The sequence below is a fragment of the Polyodon spathula genome, chromosome 15 (genome assembly GCF_017654505.1).
Source record: "Polyodon spathula isolate WHYD16114869_AA chromosome 15, ASM1765450v1, whole genome shotgun sequence".
Classification (NCBI taxonomy): Eukaryota; Metazoa; Chordata; class Actinopteri; order Acipenseriformes; family Polyodontidae; genus Polyodon; species Polyodon spathula.
Window position 1 is genome coordinate 12,671,105 of NC_054548.1, and position 19,478 is coordinate 12,690,582.

The 19,478-nt window shown below is 33.6% G+C and overlaps 1 protein-coding gene across 2 annotated transcripts in view; it reads right to left on the reverse strand.

Moving 5' to 3' along the window:
- The window catches only part of LOC121327579 (cilia- and flagella-associated protein 47-like), a 135,786-nt gene that overhangs the window by 76,815 nt on the left and 39,493 nt on the right, over positions 1-19,478 (reverse strand). For both annotated transcript variants that reach the window (XM_041271684.1, XM_041271683.1), the window contains 6 exons: positions 16,311-16,391; positions 12,691-12,770; positions 9,877-10,022; positions 9,547-9,655; positions 8,558-8,784; positions 7,275-7,437 (listed from right to left, as the gene is read on the reverse strand). In XM_041271684.1, the coding sequence (XP_041127618.1) occupies positions 7,275-7,437; positions 8,558-8,784; positions 9,547-9,655; positions 9,877-10,022; positions 12,691-12,770; positions 16,311-16,391 (806 nt within the window). The remainder of the gene's footprint in view (positions 1-7,274; positions 7,438-8,557; positions 8,785-9,546; positions 9,656-9,876; positions 10,023-12,690; positions 12,771-16,310; positions 16,392-19,478) is intronic.

The window sequence follows — 19,478 nt, forward strand, 5'->3', positions numbered from 1 at the left end:
TCATCAGGTGGGCACCGCCAGTATAATGCATTGCATAAACGCATACAACTTGGAGCTTTTATACTTATTAGCTGTAGCTGAGGCCATTAATTTATAATTCATGAATGCTGCTTACACTAAAATTAGAAGCTTTCTGACTTCCATCAAGAGATGAAGGGAAGCCCCCCACAGGAAGGTTGGTGAATGTTTATTGGATTGTTCAGACATCAGCAAACTATTACACCCCAGGCAGTTTTTCTTATTCTTGACCTACAATTTACTATTCAGGGTCTGACAGGTCTACTTTATTATGTAATATCATTATTTAATTTGATTTTGATTTTTTTTTTTTTTATCATTTTTTTTTTTTTTAGCAAAACAGCAAAATGTAAAAAATAAAATCAGTGTTACTACTGTAATACACAAGAGTTTGGATTCCAGATTTCATTAAAATGATAAAATTAAATAATGAAATATTCCTTTCAGAATTTTCTCTGAAGCAGTGAGTTTTTGTTTTGAAGCAATTCAAAAAACATCATTCTAGCAGACTTATCTTGTTGCATCAAATGCATTTTTACTATCTTTCCATTTGATGCAACTGCAATCTTAGGATGCACCCCTTGTATAATGCACATTTCAACCATAGCAAAAACAACCTATAACAACCTACAAAATGTTGGCTTAAATTGGCTGCCTTAAGTGATGTTGTTACTGATACACACCAATCTCAAAAAACAGAACTCATATACAGTAAAGCCTGGAATACTGCCAACTAAAGTGTTCAAAGGCAACCAAGGAATACTTGGAAGCCGAACATTCAAATTTTAATTCCTCACACATACGGTTGAAAGGCTCCCACTTTTTGTATTTAAGCTGTGTAGCATTTGAAAATACGATCACAGATATGTGGCATTTTCTCGATTTCATGTAGGTGTGAGATTAAGGGTGCTTAGGGTTTTGTAGTCAAGTGCTTTCCAAACTAGGGTGACGGAAACCTCTCGTGAGCCGGAAGATACTTTCCGGGGGGCCACTGTACATGGAGAAACATTGCATTGACACCAGACAAAGCACTGCTTCCCAGGCCAGATAATTATTTCTTTGGTAATAACAATATGGTACATTTTTATGCAGATGACACCCAGCTGTATTTGTCTCTAATACCTGGTGATGCCTCTTCTGGGACCAATATAGCAACTTGTCTTACTGACATTAAGGGCTGGATGTCTCAATATTTCTTACTGTTGAATGCAGAAAAAACTGAGGTTATGTTAGTGGATTCATCAAACTAGCTAGATAAGCCTGAATCATTTGTCCTGGATTTCAGCTGACTACCTTCTGAACTGTACTAGAAATTAGATATTTATTTGTGATCTTTTATTAAAGACACACAAAAAAGATTACAAAATCGTTGTTTTATCATTTGAGAAATATTGCAAAATTCTAGTACATGCCTTTGTATCCTCCAGAAATGCTTACTGTCTTGTTTGCAACTGGTTCAAAATACTGCTGCTAGAATCTTGACTAAAACCAGAGAAAGGGAACATATCACCCCAGTGCTTGCTTCTTTGCCTTGGTTTCCCGTAAATTTTAGGGTTGATTTTAAAATACTGATATTAATTTATAAGACACTAAACCTATTTAGGAGAACTGCTTACCCCATATATACCCAATCATAACCTTAGATCCCTGAATATGGGATTGCTGGTAATCCCTAAAATAAAGTATATTAAATGATGAGGAAGAGCTTTTTGTTATAGAGCACCCAAACTTTAGAACGAGCTGCCAGCACATGTGAGGGAAGTCGAGACCTTAACTGTTTTTCAAACAAGACTAAAAACATATTTGTTTGCGCTGGCATTTTTATAATATGTACATGTATATATCTGTTTTAGCTTTTATTGTTGTATCTGTATTTTATCTTCATTATATATATATATATATATATATATATATATATATATATATATATATATATATATATATATATATATATATATATTTATTTTTTTTTTTTTATTTCTTTTTTTTTAATTTAGTTGCTGGTATTTACATTTTATACTTAAACTTTTTCAGTTGGACATGTTTGTTTTGCTTTTATAAATTTGACTATTTTTGTCATGTAAAGTGCTTTGAGATACACCTGTAAATAAACTTTGATTTGATTTGATAACAAAATGGTGAACACAACTTCACGTTTCAAATGATTCACTGGGGGGGGGGGGTCCTCAGACATTTAAATCTATATCTATCTAGCCATATATTTAAACAACATGTGTGGTGGATAAACATTCCTGATTAAAAAAAATAAAAAAATCAAACTTAGTGCATTAAAAAACAAACACTGTTCTCTTTTCTTACTATGTTTTGGAGAACAACTGTGATTTAGATTTCTACTTAAATATTTATTAACTTTTTTATATCTAACAGACAGAATTGAATGCACTATTAAATATGGGTATGTGATTGATAACACAACACACACATTTAAGATTCTGTAATCATACTGTGTTCTTCAGTAATGTAGCCACATGTAAAAGTATACATTGAACATCTGCAAACTGTATATGTGCAGTGTCTATACATTCTGAGTGCAATGACTCCATTAAATATGCTTTCGAAGAAAAAAATGTGCTTTCAAGAAAAGAAAAAAAGGATTAGGATTGTATTTTCCAAATTTCTTCCTATGTTCTTCAACTAAATAGATTTACAGTGTACTCTACAGTGAATTATGACGCAGCTTGCATTTTTAAGCAGCCTTTTCAGAGAATAAAAAAGTACCCTGATACATTAAATAGCTTGTTAAGAAAATATGCAAAGCTGGCAGATGAAGAAACTGAAGCTTTAACTATGTGAGATTTGTATTAGTATATTTAATGTTGTTGATTTTCATACTTCCAGGTATTACTGTTGGTTATTGCATTGTTAGCCCATTAACTGCTGTATGCTGTTGTATTGATATGTAATTATTATTATGTAATAATTTTGTATTTAACCGACAGTAATTAAAAGCAGCTGTAACACCTTGCAGAGAAAGTAATTTCTAAGTCTAGTGCAGTCACTGAGATTTGGTTCAGACTGCCTCTTGAATTCCAGGCCTGTGTTTAAGTAAGCCCTCTATAATTATTTCTCCCCTAGGATTACAATTAAAAGGGTCTTTTATTCTACTGAGACAGTATATCTCATCACAGACTCATTCAATTGTGGCACAGCCCAAATCCTGCTTTATTTGTGGAATAAAACAAAATCAGTCTGCCACAGATGACTAAAGGAGACTGCAGCTCTCAATGTAAATATTTGGTCTAAAATTAGGCCTCCACTCAGCCAGGAAAGAGTGAAAAAAGAATACCTTGTGATTACTTCAGTCCAACATGGAGACACATCTGTATGGTAGCGGGCAGACTCCCAAACTTGCAGGATGAATTTTGTTTCTGGGACTGAACCATTTTCAACAATGGGTCCTATATTTGCAACTGACACAATGCATTTACTGTTTGCCTTTTTTTCTATACCTTTAATGTACTTGTGTTTGAGAACCTGGCCTAAATTCTGATCTGAGCTTATCTGAATTGTACAAGGAATGCTCAAACCGAGCTTTATCACAACAGTATGAGTGGTTCGGAAGATATAGTGCACATCCTGTTACGGGGGTTCAAATATAAATGTCCGTAGAACATTCAGTTAATTACAACCTAGTTCAAATCAGTTTATCTGTTTCTGTTGCTTTTAGTAAAGTATTTGTATCTTGCGTCTCAGGGTATTTAAAAAATAAATAAACAAGAAGATCACAACTACAGCCATACAGTTTGTATTTAATTCATTTTTTTGCTTTGTTATTTTTGATAATACAATCCCTGCAATTCAACATTATTTGCATAAAAAAATATAGTGGCAATGTCACTTACTGAACAGGACCGATGTACAATGAAGTTCATTGTTTGTATGAATTAGCAAAATAAGTGAGCAAAGCATGTAAATAGCATCTTGATCGCCATGTTAAAATGGAATTCTCATAAACATCATGCTAATTTTTTTTTTTTTTTTTCACAACCAGCATTATGCAAGATGTCACTGATACACAAAATAATTCCTAGTATGGAAAAAACTGAAATCTATGGATGTGCAGAACACAAGATAAAATTAGTTTACTTATTAATAGTAATTAGGTATTCATTTGTGCTGGATCACACAGGATACTAGATTCAGTACTCTTGTCTGACAGGTGAGAATTAATAAAAAAGGCTTTCCTGTTCCATTAATTGAATGACATAAAATGTACTGTAATGATATATTCCGGGATTCCACATCTATGAGTAAGAAAATGACTTTGTTTTTTTTTTTTTAAAAACCCCAAACAGTAAAAAGACAAAAAACTCCCATTCTTAACAACAACAGTTAATACACTTAAAACATGGCTAGGGAACGGTCGGCATGCAACTCCCAACAATAAGGCACAGAACCCTGATCCCTAAGAAGAAGAGAACTTGCACCATATATGGGAGTTACTGTAAATCAAGTTCAGTACATTAGAGCTATCAAAAATGCTATCCCACTTCCTTGTTTATAAGACCTGCTACTTTTTTGTTTACAAATTAACCCTTGATAATAATTAAATGATGGAGCTAGTATTCCACTGCAGAGGATTTCCCATCTGAATCCTAATTGCAGGTCCTTATAGGGTTAAAGGTTTACTGTAACATAAGTTATATTTCTACCTGTGCATAAAGTACACATGTCATGTTTCCTGAATACCCATTAAATGCTTTTATTGGACTTCATGTCTATATTCAATAACTAAACAACATGGTAGCCCTTTTAATCCGTCTACCTGACAGACAGCACTGAGCTGGGAAGGTCCAGTTGCCTGTCAGCTGGATGGGTGGCCCATCAGTCAAAAGCTAGTTGTAGTGATGGTAGGTAACAAAAATATATCTGTCAACATCTATCTGTATTAAACCTAAAAACAATGTTTTGTGAAACTGTTCTGTGTAAATAAGCCTTACAGACACTTTCACTGGTTAAATACAAAAAATAAAATAGAAAAATAATAAAAACAGATGTGCAATGCCATCTAACAAACTAATAAATGCATGTTATTAATTTCGGTTTGCTGTATCTTCATCTATTTGGCTATTTTTCCCCCATAAAACAACAGAATTCTTACAATGATGAATAACTACATCTGAAAGCAAATATATTAAGTGTATTTTCTCAGTTTTTCAGGTCGCTTGTAGTTCACTGGTTCATTATCAGTTACTGCATATTTTAGCTACTCATTTATTAGCCTGGTATTACCATCAGACCCTGTGCAGTGCTGTTGCTGTGGTGACCATGCCTACAAGCCTTAACATCTTATCACACAGCACTGGAATTACATATTTATTTGCATATCTTAGGTCTGTGATCGTGGTGATGACAGGGTAAGCCCAGTTGTAAAGGTCAGACAATAAATCATGCATACAGTGCTCCTTTACTGAGTCTTCTAATTAGAGGGATTTTTAGACAGCTCTTCAGGTGTTCCACTTCTATAAAGTTTCCCATCTGCATTACTGTTAGAGAATTAGCAAGAGGGAAGACAAGACACACAGTAAACAGTATTACTGTCTATCCCTGAAATAGAAATGTTATGCAGCGTATTTATCTAAATTCCAAAGCTTTGATAATGCCAACATTCTTCTATTTCCACCAGTCAGAGGAGAAAGGTGCTCTGTGGGTATCCATACATCTCTACTCAGTCTCCAATGATCTTCCTGTGTAACACAAAAGTACTGTTTGAAATGGATTTCTTTGTTACTTAAGTTTAACATGTGCTAAATCATGAGGTCACGATGTAAATCCACTACATGTTCTATACATACTGTATTGATATGTAAAAAAATCGGAAGTGGGGGCCTCCAGTCCAGTGAAATATGATTGTTGGGCATCTTTTTACAAAATACTGGTCTGTTGTTCCTATTAATAGCAAAATATCTCAAAACCACTTTTTTTACATGTCATCTGGTAACACTGTGGATGTCGTTGTAGCTGAAATCCTTTGAAGCAATGATAAATCAATGCCTGTTCTGTTTTGAAAAAATAACGTGGTTTTACATAACCAGTATTTACATTTTCAACAGACAAAACACTGTTTTAAGGAGGCAAGATTAAGTAATGTGACTATGTTCGGTTTAGTGGTTCTGAGAGTTCGTTTTGATAGCAAAAAGAAAAGTAAAAAACGGAATGCTGCAAAAATAAAGGTTATGCAATTTAATTTCTGATATGTATATTTGTTAAGTTGCTTTTCAGCATATCAACATTTAAATAAGCATTTCCTGCCATGTGTAAACCCATAAGACTCGTTATCTTCATATTGAGATATGGTGCTTTAAGTAGATGTTTTTCAAAAAACAAGATTTCATCTTGGAAAATGGGTGCTACATGGTGAAAAGACAAGCTTTATCAAAGGATTAAAAAAAAAAACAGCAAATATCTAGCTGCCATAAAATAAACTGCTTGAAAATTACTTACACTCTACACTTAGAAGCACGCCTTGCCTCAAATGGGAAAATGTTGTAAATTTATCATTAAAGCTCTTGGAACATTCTTAAGCTACTGCTATTAACCTTTCATGTTTTGGTCAACAAACAACTCACTCGGTTGCAATATCGCTACTAATTAAATGTTAAATCTGCTAAAGTAAACAAAACAGCAACCAAAATACGTTACACAGTAATGTCTAGAAACATAATTATGAGCATATGACAATCTATATTTAAACCAATTAAAAAGGTCATTCTTTGTGTCTCGGGTTAACCACACTGTCATTAAACTTTCATGTTTTGGACAACAGACAACTCACTCAATTGTACTAAGGTTACTAATTAAATGTTAAATCTGCTCAATTAAATAAAACAGCAACCAAAACTACTTTATACAGTAATGTCTAGAAACACAGTTATGAGCATATGACCATCTGTATTTCAACCAATTAAAAACTTATTCTAGGTCACCCTAGATAAAGAAGTTGAATGTACACATAGGGGGCAGTTATGCTTTTTTTCTGAGCTATGCTATTGGAATTTGTGAAGTAATTCTCCACGGGCAACTGCAGCCTGGAAACACGTCAGGTTGCTTCAGCATTTTCCTGCTTTGCATGATCCATGTGACAGCGACAGATGATCAGTGCTTGCAGGCAATAGTAATGAAAGCCATGAATCAACCAACATAAAGCAGTTTGTTTAAATAATCTAAACGGTGTCCCCTTCTTGTTCCTCTAATGGACACAAACATTTAAGATAAAACCAAAAGTATTTTTTTACCTGTTACATTGGCTTGCCATGCAGTTTTGAGATTCACCCTACTTGTCACTGATACCGGAAGTGATATTGTCTTAGGCATCTGAAAGTGCTCTGGCATGGTTACTTCAACAGTGTATTCACAATATGGTGGCTTATTCTGTAGTTTAGTCTGCAGTGGCTGTACCTGTGTAAAGAGTATTTATGATACTGTTATACAGAGTAGATGTTTGTCAGACATTTAGCAGCGTCTTAAAAAAAATAACTGTATGTCTTTGCTGACCTTTGGCATTCAGTGCTTATGTTAGACCCCAAGGGAAGTTGCACACGTGAGTGGCAGACCTCTAAAGGGCGGTGTCTGAGGAGCAACATTAATCATCCAACCTAGTCAGCTTTGGAAATGCATAAGCACCTCACACAGCCACAATATTGCATTTATTTTTACATTGCACTCTGTATTATCCTGATGATGCACTAATCAAATGATGTTACTCATCTGTAAAACTAGGTAATCCAAGGAACAGTACTCTACAGTAATTGTCATTTTTATAAGATTTAGTAAGAGAGAAAGACAGTGGTCTACCTATACGCTGAGACCAACCACTTATGAGTAGGAGTAATCCATGGATAACAACAGTTAGGTAGTTCATGTAATCCATGATGTACAAAATCCAGCTGTGTCTTATTCTGGGGTGATCAAATCAACCCCTTTAACTAGCTAAAGCCTTCATATTATTTTAAACAGAAAAACAAAATTGGTTGGGTTTTTTTTTTTTTTTGACTATTTTTGCATGTCATCATTTGAATCAGCATGCTCACTTATCTAAATTCTAAAACACATGTAAAAACGTTACATGATTTTAAAAAGACATGACACAAGCATACTAAATATTCATGTTACATGTAAGCCTTGGAAACATTTGATGTGCAATATTAAGCAGGTTATTATGCTGCTTTTGGTTGGAGACATGTTTTTGGGTGGATTTGTTGTTTTTTGCATGTATATATGTTACAGAAATTAATTTTAAGTTGTGAATTATATTTACTATTGTCAATTGTTACAAAAAAAAGTGATCTTAGTTTTAGAAGAAAGACAAGTCTGTATTTGAACAACATTGAAGTTATCTCACTGATTTTCTCATGACATCTTTTTTATTGCCACCTATTTCACACAGCTTTGTTTTAAGTAACAAGTTTTAATGTCATTTTAATATATATAATTTTTTATGTGAAATGACAGGGTAATAGGGTGACAGGGTGTTACTGTAAACAAGAACCTTCTTTGTTGATGTACTGTTCTATATTACCTCTTTTCTGGACATGCCTAGTGTCGACACAGCAGCCCTTACACTGCTGCTCTCCAACGTCCCTGTGATCTTCCTGCGTTCAAACTCCAGAGATGACATGCGCTGCTGTGCCACAGTGACCAGGGCCCTTTCCATGGCTTCATTCACAAGTGGGATCTTTAGTTCCTCTTCCAAAACACAACGATTTGAGCATTTAAAGCACAAAATTGGCTTGTCATTGCTGTGTCCTACAAGATTAATGAGGATAGATATTACTGGCCATATTCATACATTACAGCCTAAGCATTTACACAGTGCACTATGGTTTATGAATATAGGCCTGTATAGGCACAGCAACAAAAACATGGTTAGTCTATGACTGCCACTGGAGAATTACTCACAGACGTATTCATATAACCATCATTTTATTTATACAATTGTCATTGGCCCAGTTGTCTACCTTAACAAATCCAAGGTACAGTAAATAGAATATTCCCCTTATAAACAAGTATTGTTCCAATTGCTCCTGTACCAGATGGTACATTCATATGAATCATAAGATAATAATTATAAATTAGTTGGAAATTAGCTACCGAGCATCCTTGGAGGTAACTATACTCCAGGTAGATATTGTACTTTTCCACACAATTACAAATAAAAGAAAAATGCTAATGGTTCTTCCTGGTGGCTTCTCTCATTATTTCACTTTACCTCATTAGTAAGTGTAGGATTGAGAACTGAGTGCCTGATATACATCAGGCATAGGTGTTTACTATGCTGCATTACAAAGCTGTAGAAATGTCTCATAAGGTGTATTTATTTATGTTGAAACAGGATTATCCTATTTCACCTAAACTAATGGCTACATTATAATTTCAGAATTATATATATATATATATTTTCACTTATCAGTACTGCTAACCTAAGATAAATTTGGAATCAACACTCTTGGCTCCACAAGTACTAAGCAAAGCATCCAATGCACAGTTTGTATTAAACTATGGCTTTACCTGGAGAAGCACTGCTAACATGCAAGACATGAAGACTTTGCACAGGGAATAAGGGTAAGGGTAAGGGCAACTCAGCTTTTCCTTCGACAGAATATACAAATTCGCCAATCTGTGAACACATAGATTCAGTTCATGATTAGTGTTTTATTGCATATTCAAACTGTATGCACTAAATTCAGATTAATAGCAGTACTTGTTGACTGTCATAAACATGAAACAATACATTAATTTCCAAATGCAAACATTCCTTTTTTTACTTGCTATGGAGAATCTATATAATGTATGCATTCAAGTATTTTGTAGGCATTTATCGGCAACTTCTTTATTTACCTGCTCGTTGCTCAGTATTATAGTACAGTAACGCTTCCCTAAGTGAAATGGAAGGTAGTGAAATTCCAGTGCCTCAGAACCCCCTGCTTCTAGGACTACAGACTCCACTGGACTGAAGAATTCATTCAGGATGTTGACTTTAGCAGCTAAAAGAAAAATAATTAAATAGATTATTCACTGGAAAGGAGCAATGTCTGTAAGAAGTCAGAGGATTGTGCTTAAGTGGTTTGTATGATTTGGCCGGGGATTCCCCTCCATCTCGCTGAGAGCTGCCCTTGCGGAGGCCTCCACAGTGGGGTGGGGAGCTTTTATCTTTTATTACAATAAACGATGGAATTATGCAGTAACAGACACCAGTAAATTATATTTTGATGTAAAAATGAACATAATTGTGGGACAGTCTAATTAATCTAATTATAATGTTCTTCTTTTACATTTATTTTCTTTGGTAAGTGTGCTCATTGCTATTATTAAGAAACAACGTGCCAAAGATATGTTGTGTTTTTTTTTTGTTTTTTTTTGTTTAATCAAACACGCAGCTGCAGATTTGTGATATGAAAAGTGCCAAGTACTTAATCTGTATGGAGAATTGGATTAATTAAATGGCCTTTTAAGGAGAAAATGCAGAAAGGAAAAGGGCTAATATATTCCAGTTACAGTTTGTGTACAAAGCCTTGCACTGTTTGTTTAACCTTGCTTTTTGTATATAATCCAATCATTTATTTTCACTTTTAGTTGTAACATTAACATTGAGCTTTAACAACAGATATAGGCTCAACTAAAGTAGCTTGTGTTTCTCAAGGGATTACTACATAAAATTAGTTACTGTAGTGCTAAGTCATCTTAAATAAATATTTTATCCCCTCTTCTTTGCCTCTTGGGTAATAAACGGGATCAGAAAGGCGGACGCTTGAAAGACAATCTGTTCAGAGTCTACCTACCCACAACACTTGAGTGTAAGTTTTTACTTACTATAAGTGTGCCAAGTTAAAGGTTTTTCATTTTGAGAAAGCAAATGTAAGTGACCGTTATTGATAAGCGTTTCAGAATATGTCTCTTACCAGTTTTTTTGGCTTTAACGCAAAAATGCTTTGCCGTCAAATGCGATGTTATTCAACAAAAGGCAATATGCAGTATCTGCTTTAGTGCAGCAGGATACAAGGTTCTGCTCAAGGCAGATGCTGCCCAATACCTTATGTAATGCTGCCTTGTACATTATATACAATTAAAATGGTTGGAAATTGAAATTGAAGATACAAAGTGCTGTTCTGTTCATGTCATCATCCCACAGAGAAAAAATTATTTGGTGGTATAAGTATCTTTTAAAGAGTAAGTAGCAGGGTTCCGAAAAATCGTCCCCACAACTTTTTATACTTATAACTTTAAAGTCTGTTTCAAAGTTATTTTTAAAACATCTGCTCTAGTGCCCACTTACTGCCCACACTGTCAAACAGGTAATACAGCAATAACAATCCATGATGTGATACAGCACAGAAAAGCCAGATCACGTTATGTTTTATTTATTTATTTTCTTTCCCTATCGCTCTTCCTGCAGTGATTTAGAGGACAGATCTCAAACCCCAGAGCGCTACAGCAGTTATTTTGAAAAAAGCTTTGAAACAGATTTTAAAGTTATAAGTGCAAAAAGCTAACCAGATGTTAAAAATGAAAAGAAAAAAATACAGGTATGTTATTTAGATAGTTGTATGAACATGTGGGGACGTATAACACTGTATTTTTCAGACTTCTGCAACTTAAGCCATTGTTTAGCTATTCATACTGTGGTTGAAAGGGGGGCCCCCCCTTTTGTCCACCACGTTGGGCCCACAAAGAGGTAAGGTCAGCCCTGGGAGAAAATACTAACCTAATACAAACTCATAACACATTGTAATTATATATATTCTTAAACGTTTTAATAATAATAATAATAATAATAATAATAATAATAATAATATGGACATAATTTTTAAAGAAAGTATGTCCTTTTGCCCCTCCATTAGGCATTCCAATAGCTTTTTACAAATTAAAAAATTTAGTAATACGTTTCTTATATGTCACTACAAAATCCATACTGCAAGTGAACAGTTACCAGTATAGACTTTGAGGCACAAACAGACAGAATCTCCTTAATATTAGTTGAAATCTAAGCCTTCATTGCAGTAATCATCCTTAGCTAACACTTGAAGCCCCTCTCTTATAGTCCATTTACACTTGCCTGTTGACTCATTTCAGATAAAGTTGTTATCATTACAGCATACATATGTCAACCTCTTGTCTTCTAAAATTGAAACTTGTAAGTGTATATAGACAAAACATTTATTTATACATAAATAGTGCCACAGTTATTACAAATAAATAAATAATAACAGTACACAGGTCTATTCGTAGTTTTAAAGGTGTTTCTTGTTATTAAAAGATGTACATGTAGGTTTTCCTTTCAGACCCTCTATAAAAGCACATACAGTTAATGTCTCTTACGTGGTTCCATTTCTGAATTATTCAAGACCTTTGTAACAGACTGAGTGCCTAATTCTGTATTATCTTAATATATATATATATATATATATATATATATATATATATATATATATATATATATATATATATATATATATACATACATACATACACACACATTTTTTAGATAGAGGCAGTGTGTTTTTTAAAGAGACCACACTTTTTTACACTGTATGTTGTACACTTGTTAAACCCTTCCTAATTCTACATGTATACGGTATAATATTGTTGAATTATTTATTTTGTATAGATATTTAATATACTGTACTTAAACATCCTTTAATAATAGGTACTTACCACTGTCCAGATCTTGGCTGTTAGCTCTGTCCTCATGGATATGGTCCCTGCTGGATAAGTCTGATACAGATTTCAAATGGCTGCCAAAACAACATACATGTGTCAGCTGTAGTAAAATAGTCAAATAATTCACCTGCCCAAGATTCCGATTTTTTTAAAAATAGCATAATGACCTTTTCTAGCTAAGATTAACTCTTGATATAATTTAAAAACTCAAAAACTATTCATGTCAGCCTAAGGCTTTGTATTGTATAACCTCTATAGAATAGTTTATTATTTGTTGGTTCATCTTAACAGGTAAAACAGTTTGCTCCCATGGACAAGCTATGTGGCATTCATTCCTGTGTACAAATGAATGCCTTCTTCGAAATAACATTCAACAGAACAAAGTGAAATATAGACATTCAGAAAAGCTTCAATTCAAATGGCAAATAAAATTATTCAATATGTTGAGTGGAAAATCATAATATAGTATAGCTAAAATATACAACAAGAAAGAAATGCATCCTTTACTTGGGCCCCCTAGACCAGAATGAGAAAATATGTATATGTGTATATATATATATATATATATATATATATATATATATATATATATATATATATATATATATATATATATATATATATATATATCTGTAACTGAATCCATTCTGTCTTGCTAAGAGCTTAATTTACTTTTTTAAACCCATAATAAATTGTGTATTGATTAGTTTCCATCTATACTGTTCATTTGGTACCAGCAATATGATACATGCCTGCGGTCCATCAGTTAATAGAGGGTATCATATTTTACATATTGAGAAATCGTTATCACTGTAAGAAAAGATTGTAGTACAGGCAATAAAATCTGGTCAGTTATTAATAAATAAGACATGTCCATTCTTCAGAAATGTGTTGCTTGCTGTAGGAATCTCCAAAAAGTGTATTTGCTGTGTCTCTTTCAGTGTCCATAAATTATTTAGAAAATCTTTTGTTAAATATAGATAGTCAACTCTACATTTTACTGGTGTCCATTCTCAAATGAGTACACATTACAAAATTAATATAAATATATGTAAATCATACAGATATACACCATGTTTATTCTTATAGATATACTCTACATGTTTTTTAATATTCTGTAGCCTACAGTATGTGACAATGCCATACTTGTGCAGGCAATCTCCCAAAAGCCTACTGTACTTTTACTGGAATATGAAATTAAGTCAGCTGTGATATGGTGTAATATTGGTAGTCTGATCATCTGTCTTTCTTACAGAGACAATGCTGTTCACGGACTGGTTGACAGCACCATTTAAGAAACTGAAAAATACAGGATGAAGGTCCAGTGTTTTCTGCTTCAATGTCTTTTGATATATCTGAGATTGCAAGACTATATAGCTCTTTTAATTAAGGGACAGTACAGTATATCAGGTTAAAAGAAAGAGGTATCAAAAGGACCTATATACCAAAACAAAACAATACAATTCTACCCTGCTCCTTTTTATTAAAAAATAAAGTGTTTCAACAAAACTATTCCTTTAGTTTCTAGTGGCAACTAGCAAGGCTCTAGTTGCACAAGGGATAAACAATGCATTTCACTAGCGAACCCTGACACCTACCCCTGCCACAGGAATTCAATTCGAATGGCTACTGTTCTGTCAAAATAGACAGATATCAAGCACATATTGCCATGTGAAAAAAAAAAAAAAACACATTGTTTATTTGTTGTATTCTTTTGTGAGGCTTATCAATAATTAAAAAAAAAAAAAACAAACAGACAAAAAAAAAAACAACAATTAAGCCCAAACCTTTCAGTGCTTTTTCCTGGTGTGACAGCATTAATGAATGCATCTGGTAACCACAAAGCTACTACTGTATGACAGCTTTGCTGTCTTGCCCCATTGTGATTACAGTGCTAAATGAACCAGACACAGAGTTCCATTAGCTTTTAAGGCTTTGAGCACCATGGGGATAATACAATATTTCTTCAATAACCATATGTAGTAAATTAAAAAATAATCAAATTATATTATACTAACAGACAAAAACTGTCTCAAGCATTATTGCAATTATCACAAGATTAAGATATTATATAGTTCTTAGATTTAAGGTACATGTTTATAAACCATTTATAATTTATAATTATAACTACTTTATAATTAAGGACACTATGCGCACGTTACTAAAAATGTTGTGTAATTTGGAGGTGTGCTATTCTTTCACTGGATTTAAATTAATGCAAAATGAGATCTAGAAATTAATCCAATTACGCTAAAGCATTGCATTTATATGTGTTCTATAAATAAATCAATCAAATTAACATATAATTATAAAAAGACTTGAGTGTTTGTATTATCCTGTATTTGGTAGCATGGGTAAGCTGTTTCATTATCAAGCCATGCAAACATTAATCAATTTACACCCGCGGCAGGGCAGAGGACCTACACATGGACATTATATATATATATATATATATATATATATATGTGTGTGTGTGTGTGTGTGTGTGTGTGTTTAGTTTTGTTTGAATAAAGTTTGTTTAGTTTGAAAAGTATGTTTTCTCCCATCCCTGCTAAACCTGAGTGGAATGTGGCCATTCCCCAAAACTGATAAATAGATTGCCAATTTGGGGATGGACACCTGTATAAAAGAGCTATATTTCAGCTCCCTTTTTAGCTCGTTTAGACAAAGTACTGAGAGCAGTAAGTTGTGTGTGTCGCAATAGCTTTGGCTTGAGTGCGATTTTATTTTGCATTTGGATTTTTGTTTGAACATTTGTTTTTTGGTCAAACTGCAATCTCCTGTCTCCTGCCTCTGCTATTCCCCCTGCTTGCCTTGACCGCAACGCTGCCCTTCCACAACCTGCTATTTGATAATGTACAGTCATTTAAATAAACAGGAATGTATTATTGTGAGACATAGAGGAGAGCTTTCGGACTGGCAGCTGGAGTTCATTAGTAAAAATGTAACTTTAAGCTTCAATTGAGAAACATAAAATGATCCCTAAACCATATAACCTGCAATTACATGTTTGATATGGGGTAGTTTTAAAGTGGTGCAGTAAATGCGTAACTTAACTGTTGTATTTTAAAGAGGGTGACAACTAGATTACAATTCAGTAGGAGTGGAGTGGTTTGCTGCAGTCCATTTATCCTATTGCAGCATAAGCTTTTAAAAATAAATGGCTTATTTTTTATTTATAAAACCCTCCCTTTCTAACATAGTGTCCGAAGATGTCATTTTCGATGTATCCCCCTTGTAGCATGGTGAATAAAATTCATAGAACTCACACGCATATATATATATATATATATATATATATATATATATATATATATATATATATATATATATATATATATATTGCCATTAAAATAGTATTGTCTAAAGAGGAGTTCCAAACCACTAAGAATGTTTTTAGATTTGACTCACATATTGTATATTTGAATGATTTATAAAACAGAATCCAAACAACTGACATTATAAAAACTGTATACAAATGAAAGCCTACACAATGACAAATTCTGTCAGATGTTATTCTACAACAATCAAAACATTTTGCAGGTGGAGCCATAATGTTGTTATGGAACCAAGATCACACAAGACTCACACATTCCAAAACAATGAAGTCTTACCTGGATTTTATATCCTGATTCTTCGTGGAGTCTTGTTTTGCATTCTTCGTCAGATTGTTTTTGGACTCCACCAAATTGATCCTGGAAAATAGAGTGGTATTGTCATCCATAATACAATACTTATTATATATTAACTCTGCATTCAAACCAGTAAGCTCTTTGGGGGTATAAAACAAAAGGTTATCCATACATATGATGTTTCTTTGAAGTAAACCATTAAATACATACCATTGAAAAATCAAGCAAGGTCATAAAATGCACACTGGGAATAAAAATGTTCTTGACTGAATATATTGTTGTACAGTTAATGTCTTTAATCCTGATTTTTTCGGACAGTTTAATGTGTTAATAAGCTAGTTTTCTGCTCCAAGAACCTATACTCAAACTGCTTCTGTATGTGCATTACCAATTGAGACATAGAGATAGTCTCTTATAGTCTGTATTGATGATCTTTTCCTTACTAGTGCAAATAATTAATTAGGGCCACAGACATATTTAGCATTTGCAATAAATTAGATGCCAGGCATATATCAATAGAATATATAATTACATTATTTGTGGTATTAATGTTGTGAATATGTTCCTGGAGCACTGACATTGTCTGCTTCACTAAAAAAAAATATCTCTGTACCATGCAAGAATGTGATGTGCAAGCAGCAAACAACCAATGAAAAATTAAGAAAAAACAAATTTGTATCATTTAACTCCAGTTCTTGTCCTCTCTCATTGGAACAGATGTTACAAGAAGATAAGCAATGTGTAACAAAGAGCCATTATTTCAAATGATAGCATACAGTATATAACCTACTTATATAATATAAAAATATACAAATACTATATTGTAAATCTAAAGCATTGTATTCCCAAAATAGTGTTTGACCGCATGCCCACTAAATTATTAAAGAAACCATGCAAAAACACCAACATTACTGTAAAGACCTACACTAGATTGAGGCAGAAATAAAAACACCAAAGACTGAAATAGAAAAGGATTCCAGATCACAGATCATCTAAACACCCCATCAAGTGCTGCAAACTCAGACAAAAGTTTAATGTACATTTTAGAAAAAATATCAACAATTTAAAAAAATGGGTTAAGCTGATCTGACAATAGTACAATTTAAAATGAAATCACATTTTGGGGTCTAGGGAGTAAGTGGCAGCTTGCCACAGCAACCTAATATGCAGGTGTGACCAATGTATGATAGAGCAGTTTTCATGTCTAGATGGCAGATCTGTTGGGATGATCAAATTGGCGTGCAGTATCGTGTTGAATATGAAAAAATTCTCATCATGAGGCACAGTTAGTACCCTTGAAGAAATTACATCTTTGGGAGCTGATGTTCAGGTGGTGTGAAAGAGATCCTACTTTCAGGCAGCAACATTGACTGCAGGAGAAATATATGCACGACATCATCAATTCTGGAATGCCTCAAGATATTGCTGCACACAGTAAATCACAGGTTGATAGGTTTCCTCACATTCAAACTATGCCATACACAAAAACAAACGGAAAGCAAGTACAATACACAGAAATCGATAATGAATTCTTAAAAGGAATAGTCTGGCACACAATTCTGTATAATAATCCCAATAATGTGTTCTAAGGTCACAACGAATAAATAGATCACGATTTCACTGAATTTTACTATACTCATTTTAGAAGTAAAATTATCTGCGAGTAAGCATATCAAAGATCTGTGTTTACTTTTCATCAACTGTTGTTGATGAAAAGTTTCAATCAACTGTTCCTTTGCATCATATCGAAAGAGGAAATAACTATGGAATTTAAGGATCTGAAAGTATGAACAAAAAAAGACCTAAAACACCCTTTTAAACACAGAAGGGGATAAGCTGCTAGTACATAAGGAACAGTAGAAAATAATCTCACCACTATCCAATTAAGTAAGGTGAATTTGTAAAACCCTCAGCCAGAAGCTTTTTTAAACCAGAAAAATTAAAAATGATGTAACTTTAATGGACGTTTTAATACATGTTAAAACTATAGCCACACACATCTGGGATTTACCGAACTAGAATATGCAGAGGTAAGGTGCAGAAATGGTGTTTAGGATGGAAAATTATGTAAAATGTTTATCACCTTATGACAGCCAGGTTAGTATTCACAATGGTGCCTTTTGAATTGTCAGTCCTTATATTTCCTGCTTAAATGTATTCTAAATCCAAGCACCAAAAAAGTACTGTGTGTGATTTCTAATTTCAATACCAATTTAAATGGATAGGGACTGAGATGTAGGAACATAACAGGTTAATAGAATTTGGCATATAAGTGTGGAGGCAGCTGGCCTAGTCTCTGTGATAAGGAATGTAGACCTTTATTGTGTTTTAAACTTAAGTTTCATTGTACTGAATATGCAAAATTGTAATAAAAGAGGTGATAAACAAAGAGAAAGAGATGTGATACCTTTAATTGGACTATCTAAATAATAATTATTCACAAGCTTTCAAGACCTCAAAGGTCTCTTCTTCAATAGGAAAGAGAGATTGATGTTTAAACATCAGTTACTGAACCACTACAATATATAGGCTTTTATTTACAACTCTTTGTTCGTAAACTCCCTTCATTTGTTTCTGATACATGTGATGTTCTTAACCCTTGTTAATGAAATCAGGGTGGTCTCCGATAATATTCTTGTGTCACTTGATTGTACACCAACATCCCACTTTAGGGGGCATTGATGCTGTCACTTTCTATTTACATTCCAGACCCACTGAGGTTATTCCACCCTCTCAGTCAATTATAGATTTGCCTGGCCTTTGCTTAAATTCCAATTATTTTGTGTTTGAAGGATAAAGGGTACAGCAATGGGTGCAGCACTTTCTTGCAATTATACCAATTTGTACAAGTTAGTAGAAACTATTGGGGCAATCTTAACCCCCACTGCTTTGACAGTTGTGCCTAATGGTTTCTTGAAACTTGGTTTGTGCTTTTATGGCTGGGCACATTTGATAACTTGGTGTTTTTAGTCACATTTCCAATGTGTTTTTGTTTCAGATAGCACATATCTTTTGTAATAGGAAGCAATGCCACTCTATTAAAGTACAAATGGTGTCATGTGAAACTGAAGATTCTTGATGTGATCGCCAGCTATCCTGGCGCAGCACACGACTCATAACTCCACACAGTCCGGGATATATTAAGATTAT